Source organism: Suricata suricatta, chromosome 6, assembly GCF_006229205.1.
Source record: "Suricata suricatta isolate VVHF042 chromosome 6, meerkat_22Aug2017_6uvM2_HiC, whole genome shotgun sequence".
NCBI classification, from domain to species: Eukaryota; Metazoa; Chordata; class Mammalia; order Carnivora; family Herpestidae; genus Suricata; species Suricata suricatta.
This window is the reverse complement of record NC_043705.1, coordinates 40,866,358-40,884,706: the sequence shown is the minus strand read 5'-3', so window position 1 is coordinate 40,884,706 and position 18,349 is coordinate 40,866,358. Positions and strand designations below refer to the sequence as shown.

General features: G+C 37.9%; 1 protein-coding gene across 3 annotated transcripts in view; it reads left to right on the top strand.

Annotated features, from left to right (window-relative positions):
• The window catches only part of PDE4D (phosphodiesterase 4D), a 340,478-nt gene that overhangs the window by 118,872 nt on the left and 203,257 nt on the right, over positions 1–18,349 (top strand). For all 3 annotated transcript variants that reach the window (XM_029942277.1, XM_029942278.1, XM_029942276.1), the window contains exon 2: positions 4,761–4,952. In XM_029942277.1, coding sequence (XP_029798137.1) covers positions 4,761–4,952 — 192 coding nt within the window. The remainder of the gene's footprint in view (positions 1–4,760; positions 4,953–18,349) is intronic.

Genomic DNA, 18,349 nt, shown 5'->3' with positions numbered 1-18,349 from the left:
GGTAAAAGCCAACTCCTTTAGGGAATGTGAACATCCTTGAAGTGCACTAAGGTCAGCTCCCACATGGAGTAACAGTGTACCTCCCTTAGCTCCATTTGCTTAAACCCTCTGCAGACCCACTCACTCTCCTTACTCCAAATGAACTCTTAAACTTATAAGGAAATCCTAAATGGGCTACAGCCAAGATTTTAACACCTTACTGTTATATTCAATATTGGAAAAATAAGCAATGTGGCAAATTCCAAAATTTGGAGACTTATAAAGGCAGAGTAGGCTTGGCATGCCAGATCTAGAGGTTAAAAATAACTTCTATATAAATCTATATAAATGATACTTTCAAGGAGTTAGCATTTGAAGTTCCATCCAGGTGATGAAACTAAGAGAAGTTCTTTTACTTTTGTAATGGTTAATAGGAGACTTTGCAGTAGAGACATAAACACAGGGACCATTCTTCTGGGCTCTGGAATCAGACAGCTTGATTTCAAAATCCACTTACAGGGGCTCCTGGGTGGCTCAGTCAGTTGAAGTGTCTGACTTCGGCTCAGGTCATGATTTCACAGTTGGGTTTGTGGGTTTGAGCCCTACAACAGGCTCTGTGCTTCAGATCCTATGTCCCCCTCTCTGCTTCCTCCCCGGCTTATTCTCTCTTTGTCTCCTAAAATAAGTAAACTTTAAAAAAAATGACATATGCACAAATTGTACGTATGTACATACATATGAACTGTATGGCCTAGAACACATTCCTTAACAGAGAGCCATTTCTCAGTGCCTCAGATTTCTCATTGGTCAAGGGGAAAATATAATGCCTCCTTCGAAGGGTTATTGTGGGAATTCGATGAGATAATGTATATAGGGCACAGAGCACAATGTCTGGCTATGGAAAGTGTTCCAAAAATTTTACTGGTATCACCATCATCATTATTACCCTCCCCAATTCCTCATTTACTTTCCCAAGCTTCTGCTAATCTTTCTGCTTGGACTCTATTTCTTTGGCAATGAGTCAAAAGAGGATTCATTATATGAGAGTGTTTGCCAAAGAATGTGCTTAGGAAGTTCACAGCTGATCTCTTTGATTCCAGTATCTAAGGTTAGGCTTAACCCTTTTCGCTTTCTTGTTTTATTAATAATACCATGATTTTGGACTGTTTATAAAGTTACATTTCAAAAATAAGTAGCTCATTTGAACCCATCTATATTTTCAGACTAAATTAACTCTCAGTTAATTTACTACTCACTGAGTGAAGCACTATTGCCTTGATTTGTCCCAAACCTAACTTCTCTCAAGGGACCTCCTTAGTTCTAATTTTTTAACGAAAGATCTTCTCAGTTTTTTAGTTTTGTTTTTTTTGTTTTGGAGGGTTTTTTTTTTGGTTTTACATAAGAGTAAATAATAAAACATCAGTGACCGTTTCTTAGATCATTCCCAATCTGTAAAGCTAATACTGATATTTACTACTTAACATAATTTTATCAATATTTGATCATTACTTCCTACAGATTGTGAGGTTTAATTTTTTGGATAATAGTTAAGGTGTTGTTTTCCCAAATTTAAAAAATACTCTGGGACTTTATTGCAGTCTATATTCCTTAAGGCAGTGATCTCCATCTAGTGGACAAATTGGTATATTACAACCTACAAAGAAAAATAACAAAACTAAAATATCCCATATCAAGCATTTTATGAACTGTGAATGAATTTTTTGTTTTAATAAATAACATTATTATAAAAAATATCAAATATTTTAAGATACTTAGCACTATTTTTTCCTAACTTAGAGTGAAAATTTTCTTTAAGTTGTTTAACTTCATTGGAAAAATTATAATCATAAATTAATACAGTTTACTGATTTGAGGGACTATATTGGTATTACTCAGTTGAATTGAGAAAAACTAAACCAAAACTCACACTCCTGTATATCTTATATTTCTGTTTATGCATAGCAGTGAAATATATTTTGCTTTTTAAAACAGTATGATCATCTCGACATTGAAAAGAAATCAACAGGACAGATACCATATGTTTGCACTCATAGGTCTAACAGGAGGAACCTAACAGAGAACCATAGGGAGGGGAAGGGGGAAAGAGAGTTGGGGAGAGAGAGGGACACAAAGCATGAGAGACTATTAAATACTGAGAATGAACTGAGGGCTGAAGGGGGAGGGGAGGGGGAGGGAGGTGATGGTCATGGAGGGGGGCACTTGTGGGGAGAAGCACTGGGTGTTATATGGAAACCAATTTGACAATAAACTATTATAAATTAAAAAAAAAAAGAATCCAACATGTATTCTTATGTGTCTAAATTGGGTCCTTCTCATGCAGTGAGCTGCCATGACTGTGTCCCCAGAGCAGAAATCTCCCCTCTTCAAAGCCCCTTTTCACAGGATTTTAGTGTCTCTCAGCTGAATACTGAATGCCTTCAAAAGGTATTTTTAAATACTACTATTGTATGAAAACTTCTCAGAAGTCTGGATTAAATCCAGTTTGAATTAATCTCATCACCTTTATTTTTGTATCTCAATGTGCTCATAATAGGTGCTTAGTGAGTGCTTATTTATTTAAGCATATCCAAGAAGAGCTTGCCAGAGATCCTGAATAAGTCTCTCATGATTGGAGATCCCTTCCCCTTCTGGCCTTCCTCAGGATTGCCCAAAGTCCCACATGCATGAAGTGCTTTGTCCAGGTGAAACACATGTCCACTGTTTGCATGTCACAGTTGCTAATATACATTTATGATTTACATAATTATTCACTAGAGCTGGAAGAGCTTCAGGAACAGTAGATGATTAAATCTAGGTCAGTAACTTTGGTCATAAACTTTTCTAGAAGCCGGTATCTCTGTCAATAAAATGAGTCTGTTCAACTTGATAACCTCTCATTGTCTTTTGTTACCAAATAAATGTATCTATACAGTGATGCATTTCTTTTTTTATTTTTAATGTTTATTTTTGAGAGAGAGAGAGCAGGTGGGGAGGTACAGGACAGTGGGGAACAGAGGATCTGAGATGGGCTGAGTGTTCCTAGTACTCATGAACCACGAGATCATGACCTGAGCAGAAGCCAGACACTCAACTGACTAAGCTACCCAGGTGCCCCATAAAGTGATGCAATTCTAAAAAAATTCAAGTTGGAAAACCTGTTTATGAATGTCCAGGCTAGTTTATGAGTTTCTCCTATTTTTCTTTTTTTTACTAGTTGGATTGATTTTGAGTCAGATGATTCTTATTTAGTCATAGACTCATAGATTATTCAAGACCCTTGCTGATCTTCTACTTTGGCCTCTAATGTTTAGGTGATAACACTATTAATAACTCCAATAGAGAAAGTAAAGGAATGTTTTCGAATTAGGTAGTTAATAGTTTGGGTAAAATCTATAATGGGAAAACATTGGTAATAACTAAACCTGAATTCATTTGTTTATTCATTCATTCATTTTTTTAAATTATATATTTACTAGGCTATCTGAATTATTTCCTTCCTCTCATAAAAACACACGAGACTTGACTTTATTACTGGTTGCTATTTGACTAGAAAAGCTCTTTGTGGAAAGTTTATATAGATTGTAAGGACTGGATGTTAAGACCTATAAATCTGTGGTCTGTCTTTTCCTAAATCTGAAATCTGTATTGCCAAGCACAGTGCCTTCCATTTATTCAATCATCCATTCATACTACTTAGTAAAGGTTTTGGAATTACCATGGAAAGTGCTAGGAACATTCAGAATCTCCATGCTCAGAGAGCTCACAGTCTAGGAATGGAGACCAGTTGGTAAGCATTTTCAGTTCCTTGTAAATGCTGCCGATAGGGAGTGGAAGGATGCCTTGGGAGTACAGAGGAAGGCATCTCATAAAGGTGTGGGCATCAGGGAAGCCTTTCAGGTAGAGGTAAAGTCCTCAAGGATGAGTAGTAACAAGGAGGCAGGGGACAGGAAGGTTGAGTAATCAGGGGAGCACAAGATTAGGTAGTGATGGTCTGAAACAAGGATGTAGTGGCTAAGTGAGTGAAACATAAAGTGCCTGATGGAAGAGGGCTTCAGGTTGAGGTTGAGAAAATGGTTGATTGCAATTGAAAATGGATAGTTAAAACTCTGTCCTTCTAGCCAAGAAATTTGGACTTTATCCTGAGGATAATAGTGAGCTACTGAAAGGTTTTAAACTGACAAAAATCATGGTCAGATTTGTACTTTAAGAAGACTCACTCATGGTACAGAGTGGAAAATTGATTCAAGGGACTAACATACATTCTGTTACAATAATGTAGGTGAGCATTGATGAAATCCTGAACTTAGAATGTTGGCATTGGGGATGGAGGGAAGTGGATACAGCAGAAATTCTTGACTGGGTGGGCATAGGCAGGAGGGAGAGAAAGCCCATGTTTGGGGAAACAATGATGTTTGGCATATAATGGGAACTTGTTGAATTGAACTATATAGCTAGAGAATTACTATGTGTTTGTTCTTTTCCTAAAAGAAACAGTAGAACTATTCTTAGTAGAATGACTTTTTACCTCAAGTCTACAGAAACCTATGTCTTGTATCTGGTCAGTTAACAAAAGTACCCAAAACTTAAGGAAGACAATAATAGGAAGTCAGTGTATCTTTTTTTTTTTTTTTACTTTTGTGTTTTTTAATGTTATCATTTTTAACAGTTGGGAATCAGCTGTAAATGTTCCCACTGTCACTTCCTAAACTGAAATCTCCCTTTACCGACCTATCAGCATGGAAAAGTGTTCACGACAATGTTATTTCTTTTCCTTCTTTCAGTTTTGACGTGGACAATGGCACATCTGCGGGACGGAGTCCCTTGGATCCTATGACCAGCCCAGGCTCTGGGCTAATTCTCCAAGCAAACTTTGTCCACAGTCAACGTCGGGAGTCGTTTCTGTATCGATCCGACAGCGATTATGACCTTTCCCCAAAGTCTATGTCCCGGAACTCCTCCATTGCCAGTGATATGTAAGTATAATGATGGACAAAGGGAGGGGGGAAATCTACAGAAAATCAAGTGCATTTATCTGGTTGATTGGTGATCTAATAAAACCAATGACATTTGTTCAAAAGTATCATTCTCTATATTAGAAATAACAGTGAGTAAAATTATACACGCTGGAGATAAGTTGTAGATTTAACTTGAGTACCCTGTCACTCTTGAAAGAAAACATTTATTTTCCAGAGAATACATTGTCTGAGAAAAGTGAGCATTAAAATTTTAATGGAAACAAGTATACCTAAAACATTAGCTTATATTCATGTAGGAACTGACTTTTACCTACCTGGCCACATGAACCTTTCCTAATATTTCAAAATGCTTTAAACTCAGTTTGAGAAGCTTGTGATATTACAGTGAATAGCACTTTTAGTATATTTTGTTTGTTGTACCATACAGATGTTTGTACTGGTTTGCCATATCATTGGAGAGATCTTAGAAGGTCTTTGCTAAATTAAACCATTTAAAAAATTTTTATTGTTTATTTATATTTGAGAGACAAAGAGAGAGCAAGGGAGAGAGATGGAGACAGAGTCTGAAGCAGGCTGCAGGTGCAGGCTGCAAGCTGTCAGCGCAGAGTCCGATGCTCAAACTCATGAGCAGTGAGATCATGACCTGAGCCAAAGTCAGATGCTTAACCGACTGAGCCACCCAGGTTCCCCTAAAAGTAAACCATTTTTGGAATATTAATGACTGGAGGCAAGCCCTGAAAACATGAGACAGATCTGAATATCATTTAAAACGTGGCACAGCTTGGAAAATTGTTAACATTGACAAGCACGTTTGCAGATCATATACCATCATTAGCTCATTTTCTCAGGACATTCCATTTTTGTGTTTACTGTAGTGTTCATTAGTTTTCTAATTTCTGGAGGCTTTTAAATAGGAACTTATTCTCACTCAGTACCTGTAATGTCATTTGTAATTCTTCCTCTGTATAGAGTTACTTTTCCTCCTCTGCATCTGGAGATTTGTCCAATCTTTCTTGACAGTATCTCAAAAACTCGATACAGGATGCAATTCCTTGTAGAAGAATTAGATGATATGGGGTCTCTGAGCAGTGATGTTCTTGGTATGCTAACAGATTATCAAGGTATCCCAATAGGTCTAAATGAGATCCTAGAAATGAAATTGTGCCCTACCCATTTTTCACAATGTATGGTTCTGGTTGCCATTTTATTAATAGTTGTAAGATGATAATACTGCCTTCTTTCCAACTAAACAGCCATCATTTTTTAAGTTTATTTTCAGAGAGAGAGAACATGTGTGTGAGTAGGGAAACAGCAGAGAGAGAGAGAGAGAGGGAGAGAGCGAATCCCAAGCAGGCTACACGCTGTCAGCACAGAGCCTGAGGCCAGGCTCAGACTCAAAAACTGTGAGATCATGACCTGAGCCGAGATACAGAGTTTGATGCTTAACTGACTGAGCCACTCACATGCCCCTAAACTGCAATAATTCTGATTCAAATACTGAATTATTAAACTCCTATTTAGTAGCTGTCTTTGTTTGAGGCACTGCAGGAAATACAAGAAAACTATAAAGCAGTGTTCTTGATCCCAGTTAACTAGTAAGCTTATGCAATGACAGGTGTCAGATCTAATAATTAGTAGAAAAGATAGCATGTGAGCCCTAATTTGTGTTCTTGTGAGCTACAGGTAAAGGTATTTCACCATCTACCTTTAACTATGCATAGGTCTGCACCATAGTTCCAAAAATAGTCAATCTCCTTTTGTTTTTCTCTGCCTTTTTGGCAATGAAACTTTTTCAGTAAATTCTAGGTCTCCCTAACCTTCTGCCTCTATCCCACAGATTTGCATTTCCTTACTATGTTGTATTGCCTCGATATTCTGAAATCTATCTTCCATTCATTTTGGCCTCAGAAAATTCATTCATTTAAATAATATTTATCAGTCACCCACAGAGTGGAAGTAAGGCACCAGTTATTAGAAGAAATACAAAATGCATCTCATCTCCTGCCTTCATCACTCCTGGGTCCTCTCTTCCCTCCTGCTCACAGACTTCTTTACCAGCCTCTTTTATCACCCTGCAACATACTTCCCCAAAGTAGATCACATATAGCCCCAAAGTATAGAATCTGACCTCTGCTCTGTGCTTTGGAAAACTCTTTTGCATATGGGTTCAACTCTCAGCTTTCATCAGATGACTTACTGCTCAGTAGTTCTGGCCTTGCAATCTCTGTTGAGCTCCAGATCTGTAGCACGACATGCTTTCTGGAAATGTGTACTTTGTTTTTCAGCTGTACCTCACAATCCTTAATCAGTTCATGTTCATTATTAATAAGTGAGCTCCAGATCTATAGGACTATTGTCTTCTGGAAATTTATACTTTGTTGTTCAGCTGTTACACTGGTGATTAGTACATATTCATCATTAATTCATTGTATGATGTAGACACCCCAAAAAAACTTCCTTTTCCCAGTGGCCCTATTTCTACGTTATTTTTGTCCCATTTTCTCAGATTAGAAATTCAAGACATTTGTTTATTCATTCTCCCATCATAAATATACTTATTGAGCAAATATAATATATTGAAAGCTGCCAATCTGCAGATAGTGGGAGGGTTGACATTTTAGACCACTATAATAAAATTTGGTGAGCATCATCCTTGAGGCATTCAGAGAATTATGGGAGCAGAGAGAAGGGAAGGACCTTTTGCCAGTTAGGGAAAGCCAGGCTAATGGAGGCAATATTTGCATAATGTGAGGCATAGAAAATCATGGCTCCATTAAAAAATGACAGTCTAATTGACATGAATAGTGAAATGTAGGAGGAGAGAAAGATTTGAATACAGTCTATGGGACCTGAGAGTTTTTAGGTGAGATTCAACACACTTACATTCTTTTTATTGCTTCTGATTACTCTATTGTTAAATTATTGTGTAGAGTGAAGTGACTCTATACTCAGGGAAGTATATCATGTTGAAATTCATAGAAACAAAGTAGGTTAAATATGATGTAGGCTTGGGCCAAAGAAGTGGAGGCAGGATGACAAAGTTTGTTCAGAGGCAGGAGGTTTGCAAAATAGCACATGCGTATGCATGTGTGTGTGTGTGTGTGTGTGTGTGTGTGTCTGTGTCTGTGTCTGTGTCTGTGTCTATGCATGTGTGTGCGGATATGTGTTTGGGGACAGCCAGTGGATAGGAGAGTCAAAAAGAATGCTGAAGTTTTCATCCTGAACAAGTAAAAGAGTAGTGACATTGACGTAAGGAACACAGGATGAAGGGCAGACAATGTAATGGTAGATAATGGGAGATGGATTTGGCTCTCACGTTGTGAGGATAAAACTCTAAGGGAAACAAGACTACAGAAAGGACGAGGACAGAGAGTGGAAATACGTGTCCAGAGGATGAGGTGAAATTAGAAGAACTAGTTACTTTCTGTAAGTACTAGGTTTGGCTTGACAGCTGAGTGAGGATAAAAGAATTAGAAGCCCAGTGAGTTGAGGAGTGAATTGAAAGCAGAGAGATCAGCAAATGCAGGCATCTCCTTTAAAATTGATAAGTTAAAGGGGGTAGGAGGAGTAAAGCTGCTTTAGGGAGAATTAGGTTCAAGGAAAAATGTCTTGGAATTCAGGACACTTGGGCTGAGAGGAGGAGGAGGCATTAAATATGGAGCTTTAGCCTCTGACAAAAGTACAATCAGTGCTTCAAGTAAAGGGATTCACTTTGGAAAATTAGTAGAGACAAGTGATGTAATCTGTTGTCTAAAACTTTGGTGAATTGATTTTTGGATACAAGTGTGCAGATTGTTTCTTTTATACCCTCTACTTTACTCTGGTAAAGATTAAATACTCCAAGTATTTTATGAAAGGTGTATATTTCATTTTTAAATGATGTCTTTCTTTCTAAAGCAAACTTACAAGGATGGCCTAAATTTTCCCTGTACCTGTGCAAGAGGGTTTTTTTTTTTTTAGTTTTATTGGATTTATGTGCATTTGACAAATTTAATCAGAGTTTGATGTAACTATAAATTTTTGAAAAATAATGTCTTGACATTTTCAGCTTTGTTTCATTCCCCCTGGTTATTTATATTGAAGCAATAGGTTGCAGGCTCCAAGGCAAATATTTTCTACTAGAGAGATCAAGTTTCTCTGAGAAGCAAGGTGATCAGGACAAATAACCACCGGGTCACCTGAGTGGCTCAGTTGGTGAAGCTTCCAACTTGGGCTCGGGTCATGATATCGCCATACATGAGTTCAAGCCCTGTGTTGGGCTCTCTGCTGACAGATCAGAGCCTGGAGCCTGCTCTGGATTCTGTGTTTCCCTCTCTCTCTGCCCCTTCCCTGTGTGTGCTCTGTCTCTTTCTCTCAAAAATAGATAAACATTTAAAAAGTTTAAAAAACAGGGGTGCCTGGGTGGCTCAGTTGGTTAAGCCTCTAACTTCGGCTCCAATCATGTTCTTGCAGTTCATGGGGTCAAGCCTCACATCAGGCTCTGTGCTGACAGCTAGCTCAGAGCCTGAAGGCTGCTTCAAATACTGTGTCTCCCTCTCCCTCTGCCCCTCCCCTGCTCGCACTCTCTTTCTTTCTCTCAAAATAAATAAACATTAATTTTTTTTAATTTGAGAAACAGAATAATCACCATTTAGTCATTAATCTGATAATACATATATCTTCTAGACATAAAGGATTATGTCTTCTCTTCATTTGACTCCACATGTGGCCATATGTAAACCTCCATTTTTTTATCTTACCTAGTTCATGGTAATGCTGAGACTATCATTTGGTGTCTATATTTCAACTGTACTTTATAGAGAATGATCCCATCATATATTTCAATCACTTTTGATGATTTTATATTTATCATTCTAGTTAAGCATTTCCATTGAGAAAACCCCTTAGAAATTTCGAATTCAAGCAGTACCATTGAAGGTCTGTGATTTTCTATGTGAATTGAATGTTTGGAAAAAACTTTTAAATGTTCTTTAAGTTGAAATATAGTTGTTTATTTATTGAGAAAGTGAAAAGGAAAATCATTACTTTCTAATACACAGGATGTCATCATCTTATCTTCTATAAATAGATACTAGTTAAGTAGTGGAGACTCAGGGAGAAATGAAGACTAATAATGGTCATAGTGATGACCATAGCAAGCACACATTGCCTATGTATGTCACCCTTCACTTTTGTAAGTATTTTCACATCTGTAATCTCACTTGATACTTTTCATAGCCCTATGGATAGGAACACCATTATGTCATTTTATGAATGAGAGATCCAAGGTCCTCAGAGCTTAAACTTTTTTCAAGGTACAAACAAAGATTTTGATCATTTCTAGAAAATTTTCGTTATAAACAAAGTGCTGTGAACTATTGTAGCAGAATCTGCTGAGAAACAAAAGTCACTGTTGACCAAATTCCTCTGATTACTTGGCATTATGAAAATTTGTTTTTTAGTTATATTTTAAGAATAAAGTAAAATAAAAGCTCAAATGGGACAAAGAAACAATAAAGAAAATGTGTGACTGACACTTGGAAAATAATTCAATTCTATAGGACAAAGCTAAACTTAGCATCTAAAAAATTAACTATAAGCAAAAGTGAAGTTTCTGGCAGCTTCTGCTTAGAAGGCTACCTCATAGTTTGGTTAGTGTGTCCCCATTAGCAAGAGTAATAAGAAAGAGGAAAATTGTGAAGTACTAGCATAAGTAAAGTAGAGAAATAAATACATGAAAAGTACATTTAAACTACCATTAATCATAAGAGGTACTTTATAGGGGCATCTGGGTGGCTCAGTCGGTTAAGCATCCGGCTTCAGCTCAGGTCATGATCTCACGGTTTGTGGGTTCAAGCCCTGTGTTGGGCTCTGTGCTGACAGCTAGCTCAGAGCCTGGAGCCTGCTTCAGATTCTGTGTCTCCCTCTCTTTTTGACCCTCCCCTGCTCACACTGTGTCTCTCTGTCTCTCAAAAAAATAAATAAAAAACATTTTTTTAAAAACTTTAAAAAAAGTACTTTATAAAAATAGAAACAACTACGTAACAGAAGGTTGCCCAAATACTGTCATGAAGAAACATGAAGAAAATTACAGAATAAATGAATAATTACATAAAACGTATGCAGCTTTTTCCCTTTTAAAGTTCTCCAAAATGCATTTAACATCATTTTGCTTTCTGAATAATAGCGATTTCTCCCATTGCACGTCCTCCAGTCATAATTTCTGAGTTTATATTTGCAATTACACGGATATCCTGGCAAATTTAACAGGAGAATTATCAGTATCAACACAAATAGAATTTAGTCACAAAACTATGAGTTTATTGAATACAGGGTGCCTGTCAAACCCCTTCACTAAAAAGTTTTTCAGTTCACCTGGCTAACAAGCCCAGTCACCCTGATCTTCTGCCGTATAAACATTAACATACAGAATCCAGCGACAGTCCAAGTAGCTCTTTGTCCATACGTACATACTTATATATACAGAATATGGACGAAAGGTGCAGAAGAGGGAAGGAAAAGGAGGCGAGTAGAGTCAACATACCACAGAAAACGGGGGCACCCTTGGCAGGCTAGCTCCTCAGTCCCCATCATCCTATAAAAGTGCAGGACCACGGTGATCGTGTCTTTGGAATGCTGCAGGGGGACATTGTCCCAGCTAACTGACATTATCCCTCATCCCTTGTCTCAAATTGCTACCCCCTCAGCACCTCTTGAGCCTTTAGTAGTTAGCAACCCCCTCTCCCACTCTTGAGCCTCTGATGTGAATTTTCAGTCCTAGCCATTCTTGGCCACTTCTTGAGTGGATGCTGTTGCCTCTAGTCCTGAGTTTGAAAAAAGAAAGGATAATTTCCTTTACAAGTTACATTATTCTTCCTTCATCTTACTAGGGTGTTTCTCTAAAAAGAAAAAGAAAAGGATGTGTTGCATTACAAAATTTCAGTCCTCACTGAATCTACGTGAAAAGTTAGTAGCATCACCTAGCTAGATTTTAGATCTTATTATACCAGTGAGTCCATTTCCTTTCTAAACTTCATTTAACATCTGAGAGTCCTCTTGCATTAAACACAGAAACGTATAATGCCACAGAAATCCCGCCCTGATTCCTGAGTTTTCTTGGCTGAGATGCCCTCATTCCTTTGTCTGTGGTGTGAGAGTAAGGAGACGAGGGCCGTGTTTTCATCCCCGAGGCATGTGCTGCGGTGCCTGAGACACTGCAGGAGCTCACACGGCTGCCAGAGGGGTTTTAAGGGAAACATTGAAACCTCTGTCAGTCACCTGGGGACCAATAGCTAGACTCCATTCCCGGTCAACATTAGGTCTTATTTTTCTTTCTGTGATACCCTATCTTTTTAACACTGAGCTTTTGATGATTGCTGTGATCAAAAGCAAGTACTGCACAAAGATTAATGTGGAGCAGGAAATGAAGGAGTCATCATTCAATCTTATTCCAAAGTGAGAAGTTGTGTAGTCCTCAATAGGTGCTAAGCTGCAGTGACAGCACCTTATTCAACAGTTTGGACCTAACTGCTTAGTATTTGGAACTATTCCTTATTTCCTTTGGCCAATGATTGCCATAAACAATTACTAAGAGCTAAGAGTGTGGTGAACTGAGAGACTCAGAGAACCTCTGTGTTAGGTTGATTATATGTGTCCTTAGGATTGGAGATAAATCAAATCTCTTTGTAAAGAGAGATTTTTGTTAAGAGAAAGAAAAAACAACTCTCCTGATTCAAAGCCATGAACTTCTTGATGAGCTCTAGAGTAGAGAATTTGTTCCATTTCTTGTTCTGTTAGGACCCCAGATAGACAAAACCTTTGATTATTGTCAAAAGCAATGTTATTTTGATTATGAGTCAAACAAATCATGCTTTTTCTTCCATTCCCTGTGGGTTGGCCACTATTACTTTGATCACTGTAGAGTATTGATGCAGACACTAACACTAGCCATTAAATACTAAGAAGCCTATTGGCAGCCTATTCTTAGGTCGTTGGCTACTAGAATACCTTTTTTTGCTTTGTTTTTTTCTTCTTCTTTTTTTTTTTTTTTATAATTCCACCTTTTTGTCCAGTTGCTGAGGTCATCTTTCTCAGAAGCCAAAATAAGAAAAAAATACACAAAAAATAAGAGTTCCATGAATGGTAAAAATAATAGGTATAAAGTAGTTAAACATACTTCTTCAGTCTTTGAATTAAGGAATTAAAAATACCAGCCAAGTACACATTTTGTTTCTAATCTCATACTTATTAAAAAAATCATAAAAAGGGAGTTCTAATGTTCTGACATTTTAAGTGGTCTTGTCTGTTGATGCCATAGAAAAAGAATAAAGAGTGGATTTTAATCCATTATTCCAGCAAGATGATGTGAGCATGTTTGGATAGTTATATGTTCTAATAGCCTTTGACTATCACTGCCAAAGTAATAGATATATCTTGAGATCTTAGGGGAAATGGGGATATAAGTATTAGTCTTGACAAGTCCTTAAAACAGGGGAAAAAAGGAAATAGAGAATGACTAAACATTAAAAACTCATTCTTTCTGTGATAAGATTACTATAATCTATTACATCTTCAAGGGTAATCTGCCCTAATACTTAGAGTGCTATTTTCCTTTCTGAACTTTCTTCTTATCCTGTACATTCCTCAGTGTTTGGACTCTAGTTTTAGTTGTGGGGAGTGGGGGAAGAAGAAACAGAAAAATAGTCACCTGAGTGTTCTTCAGCTCTCATACCTAGGAGAAAAAGACTGTGGACTGTGTGGATGAGCTAATTAAACTCATAAATGTTTGATGGTACAGCTGTGCTCTTACCTTTGACTTAATATTTAACAAAGGGTAACATCTTGTTAACTTCTTTAGAAAAAGAGAAGAAAAATTTGCTTAAAAAATAATTATCCCACAATTCTGTGAGTCATCAGACTCCTGCTGGAGAGTAAACTTGAATCAACCTCAGTCACAGAGGAACTGACTTCTTTTTCAGTGTGTACAAAGAACACAGTCTCTCAGAGCAATTTGTGAGTAAAATAAACTAACAAAATTAGGAAATTTTGAAAAACATCTTCAATAAGAAAAAGGAGCACAGTAGCCTGTCCAGTGCTGTCAGTGCTTAGTGGCCCTAGGTGAGTGAAATTATTGGTTCCTCCTGTCTCTTGGCTGGTAAGGGGCAGATGGCCATTAGAAAAGAGGTTCTATCTAGTTCTATCAGTTGTGTACACTGGGCCTGCTGGCTTTCATTGGTTTCTTCTCCTCAATGTCCTTTCCTCTTTGTTTCAAGGAGGGCCAAAAATAACAAACAAACAAACCCAAATAACAAAAAAACAAACAAACAAAAAACCTATGCTCCATTATATTTGAAAATGAAAATGTTCTAAATTTTAAATTTTGACGACAGGTGGTAGGAATGGCAGTTGCTGACAGGCTGGGAGGAAGAAGACAGTTCATTCCTGAGGGAGGTACCCTGTCTGTGTCTTCGACCACATTCCAAATAGAGGAGTGTATTAATTGGCTGCATTTTTAGGTCATAGTGAAATGCTTTTCCTCATTCAGCAAATATTGACAGTGCCTGCTCCATGCCAGGGTATTATTTGAAGACACCATAGGCCCATGGAAACAAGAAAAAATTTTGTTTGGATCATGCATTCCTGTCATTTATTTTTTCTTAATTCTAGATAGAAAACGAGACTTTTCCAGTCAATAGTAAGATTCATATATATATAATTCATATATATCCCTGTTTTCACTTACTTATCAGTCACATTAAATATTTATTTTGTTTATCAGCCTTCCATCCTTAGTGAATTGTTCTCCATGTCTTCCTTACTGTGGTCTGAGCCATATAAAGAAATCATAGTGCTAGGACATTTATGGGATGTGTTTCTTGAGATAACATGTACTAGGGAGTGTGAGTAACTCATTCTCACTAAATCCCTATAATATGAAACATTTAAAGGTATAATATTACAAAAATGAACAAAGAAAGCCTTTATAATTATTATTATTTTTTATTTATTTATTTTTGAGAGACAGAGATAGAGCATAAGCAGGGGAGGAGCAGAGAGAGGGAAACACAGAATCTGAAACAGGCTCCAGGCGCTGAGCTGTTAGCACAAAGCCCAACACAGGACTCGAACCCACCAAACCCTGAGATCATGTCCTGAGCCGAAGTCAGATGATCAACCAACTAAGCCACCCAGGTGCTCCAAGAAAGCCTTTAACCAGATCCTGGTTTTCCTTCAGGGAAAAACAGTTTAAAAATATCCAACACTGGGCTTTGAGATCAGATTCCTGGCACCTTGCTATGTACCTCCGGTGAGATTGCTGAAGAAACAGTGCAATGATTCCGCCTGCCTGTTGAAATTTCTCTCTGGTTTTGTGTCAGATTTCCATTAACTGTCTTGAGATTTCAGGGGTTTTACTTAATCTTGGACAAATAAAAGTGTGTTGTCATTGACTATTGGACAATTTGTCTAGACATGGTACCCGTTTCTATAACTTCTCGCTGGAAGCAGCAAGTGAAAAGCATGAGGAGGAGCTGCGTGCCTCTCTGAGAATGTGGGAGTCTGCACTGTGACAGAGTCGTTTAAGCAATTCAGTGGACGACACTGTCTCCTGCTACATGGTTCCGAATGGTCTCCAAACCAAGACCTTTCAGCTCAGTGTTTCACTCCCCAGGAGAACCAGGCTGTGTGCGGATCTCCTATGTCCTTGTCTCAATGTCCAATCCTGTTTTTGCATCTAGGAAAACTTCAAACTGAATTTCTTCTGTGCACCAGAGTCAGGTGGTTTGTTTGGCTGATTAGTTTTTGTTTGTCTATTTGATTTGGGGCGGGGGAAGGGGTTGTAAGGGTTGCCAGAAAAGTCAGAAAACAAGCATTATGATTTATATGTTATCTAAAGGTCCCTATGGCCATCATGGAGTAGTTGCATGTGTTGATATGCACATGTTATCTTTTCATAAGTATTCTTTATGTTCAATCCATTGAGCTTCTATTCATTTATTGTACCCACTATAGAGATGAAGCTGGGTTTCGCTACTTTTTGGTGTTTCACTTGTTTGCTTTGTATTTGTTTACAGGTAGCCCATCTTATATTATTTATCTAGGGAAGAGACTTGATGTTTCCCAGACAGACAACTTGTCTAGAGTCCAGTTCTCCAAACACAGGATCACTTTGCAAGTGCTCAAAGATTCATGAACAGACCTTGCAGTCATCCGTTCAAGTTTGGGATATTCACAAGGTGTACCATGTTTCCTCCTTTGTGGCTAAGCATCAGTAGACTCTTTGAGGAGTGAAGCACATACCTTTAGTTCTTGGCAGGTATTTGGTACAAGCTTTGAAATATACAGATAGGAATGTATTTTTAAAAATTGCCTGGATGGCTCAGTAGGTTAAGCATCTGACTCTTCATTTTGGCTCAGGTCATGATCTCACAGTTCCTGGGATCAAGCCCCTCATAGGGCTCTGTGCTGATAGCACAGAGCCTGCTTAGGGTCCTCTCTCTGCCTCTGTCTCTCAAAATAAATAAATAAGCATTTTAAAAAAATGCTTGGCATCTGGATAGTCTTTATAATTGATAGATAATTCTCCCATAAAATTTAATGCTTAATTGAAACAATCATATTAAGGAAACTAGGGAAAATACCATTAGTTCAGTTTTAGAAATCATAAAATTCTACTCAAAAATATTGTATTTTGCATGTTGCTGAGCACATATGCATGTGTATGTGCACACACACACACACACACACACACACACCATGAATTACAGTCAAGGTATCTTGACCCTGAATATAATAATTTTTGATCAATAGCTTATGCCAGACCATTCCTTCGGTATTTGTTGGCAGGTACAGCAGCCTCTAGATGAGAATATAATAAATAAGAGAAACAATCTAAAAATCTTTATTTCTCTTTAAGGGATATAAAATATTTTTCCCCTCAAATTAGTTAACATACAGTGCAGTCTTGGCTTCAGGAGTAGACCCCCATGATTCATCACTTGCATATAATACCAGTGCTCATTCTAACAAGTGCCCTCCTTAATGCCCAACACCCATTTAACCCACCCCCTTCTCCCCTCAGTTTGTTCTCTGTATTTGAGAGTCTCTTAGTGTTTGCATTAAGGGATAGAGAATCCTGATGGGCATCTAGGCAAAATTTTTGACTGAGAGTCATTGCTATTTGCCAATCAGGAATTTTTATTATTTTAATGTATCAATGTTCTTTTGCCTCCAAGCTGAGAGTAGATGCTTTTTATATTCAGTTATATTAAAGATTGTCTTCCCTCAGTAGACTTGCAACTGAAGTTTTCTAAAGAACGCTCAAGAACTGCAATGGTTAACATGATAGTCATTTGCTATTATGACCATATAATTTAAATTAATTAAAATTAAATAAAAAGTAAAATTCAGCTTCCCAGTCGCACTAGCCACATTTCAAGTCCAACCAGCAACATGTGGCTAGTGGATACTATATTGGACAACATGGATAGAGAATATTTAGTATTTCCATCATTGCAGAAATCTCTGTTGGGCCGTGCTCTTTCAGAACCTGGAATATGTACTATTCTGTGACTGCAGGGTAGTCTGAATCTGTTTAAGCATGCAAAAAGCGGCCTGGTGTGGTAGAAACGGAACAGTATTTTAAAGCCTGAGTTTAAGTCCAGCTACACTACACGTTTTTATGCCTTGAGATTTCATGACCCACTAAGATTTTAAAACCTACCTGGGAGGGTGACCTAGGGTTACAAGCTGCATGCTTTGCTGTTTTGCCACATAAAGGACGTTAACAAGAGAATCTTTATCAATATGCACAATCATTGTATTTTAAAAAGACATTTTCGTTTCAATAAAAAAGGACAAGACCTTGGAATGAAGGAGAGTTTTCAAAGGGTATGTGTTTGCCTTGTTTGAAACCTCACCCCATGGTCCATGTTTGTTCTCACTTTGACAAGGACCAATGAACATTCTGATGGCAAGCACTAGCCCCCGCCTTGGTGTTTAGAAACCACTGAGCTCTGCTACTTGCCAAGGGCATGACTGCAACTGAGTTACTTGGGTTCCCTGAGCCTCGTTCCTTGTCTTAGAACAGGAATATGAGCATCCAGTTAATGCACAGTCATCAGAATTAAATGCCGTGTGCCGGCAGAGCACAGTGTCTGCCACATAGTAGGCATGCATAGAATGGTACTGCCCTTACTCTTCTCTATGTAATCATGCTGTTCTTTTTAATATTCCGAATCTTTTTATCTCATGAAGGTCTTTAAAAATTGTTGCATTAGCTCCCCCTAAATCTTTCTTCCTAACCCATCCTGGAGAAATGCCAAGAGGGCAGGGCCACTGACTGACGTTGAGAGTAGGACTCTCAGATAAGATACTGTTGTGCCCAAGTTTGTAATATCGCCCCACAACAAGCACCA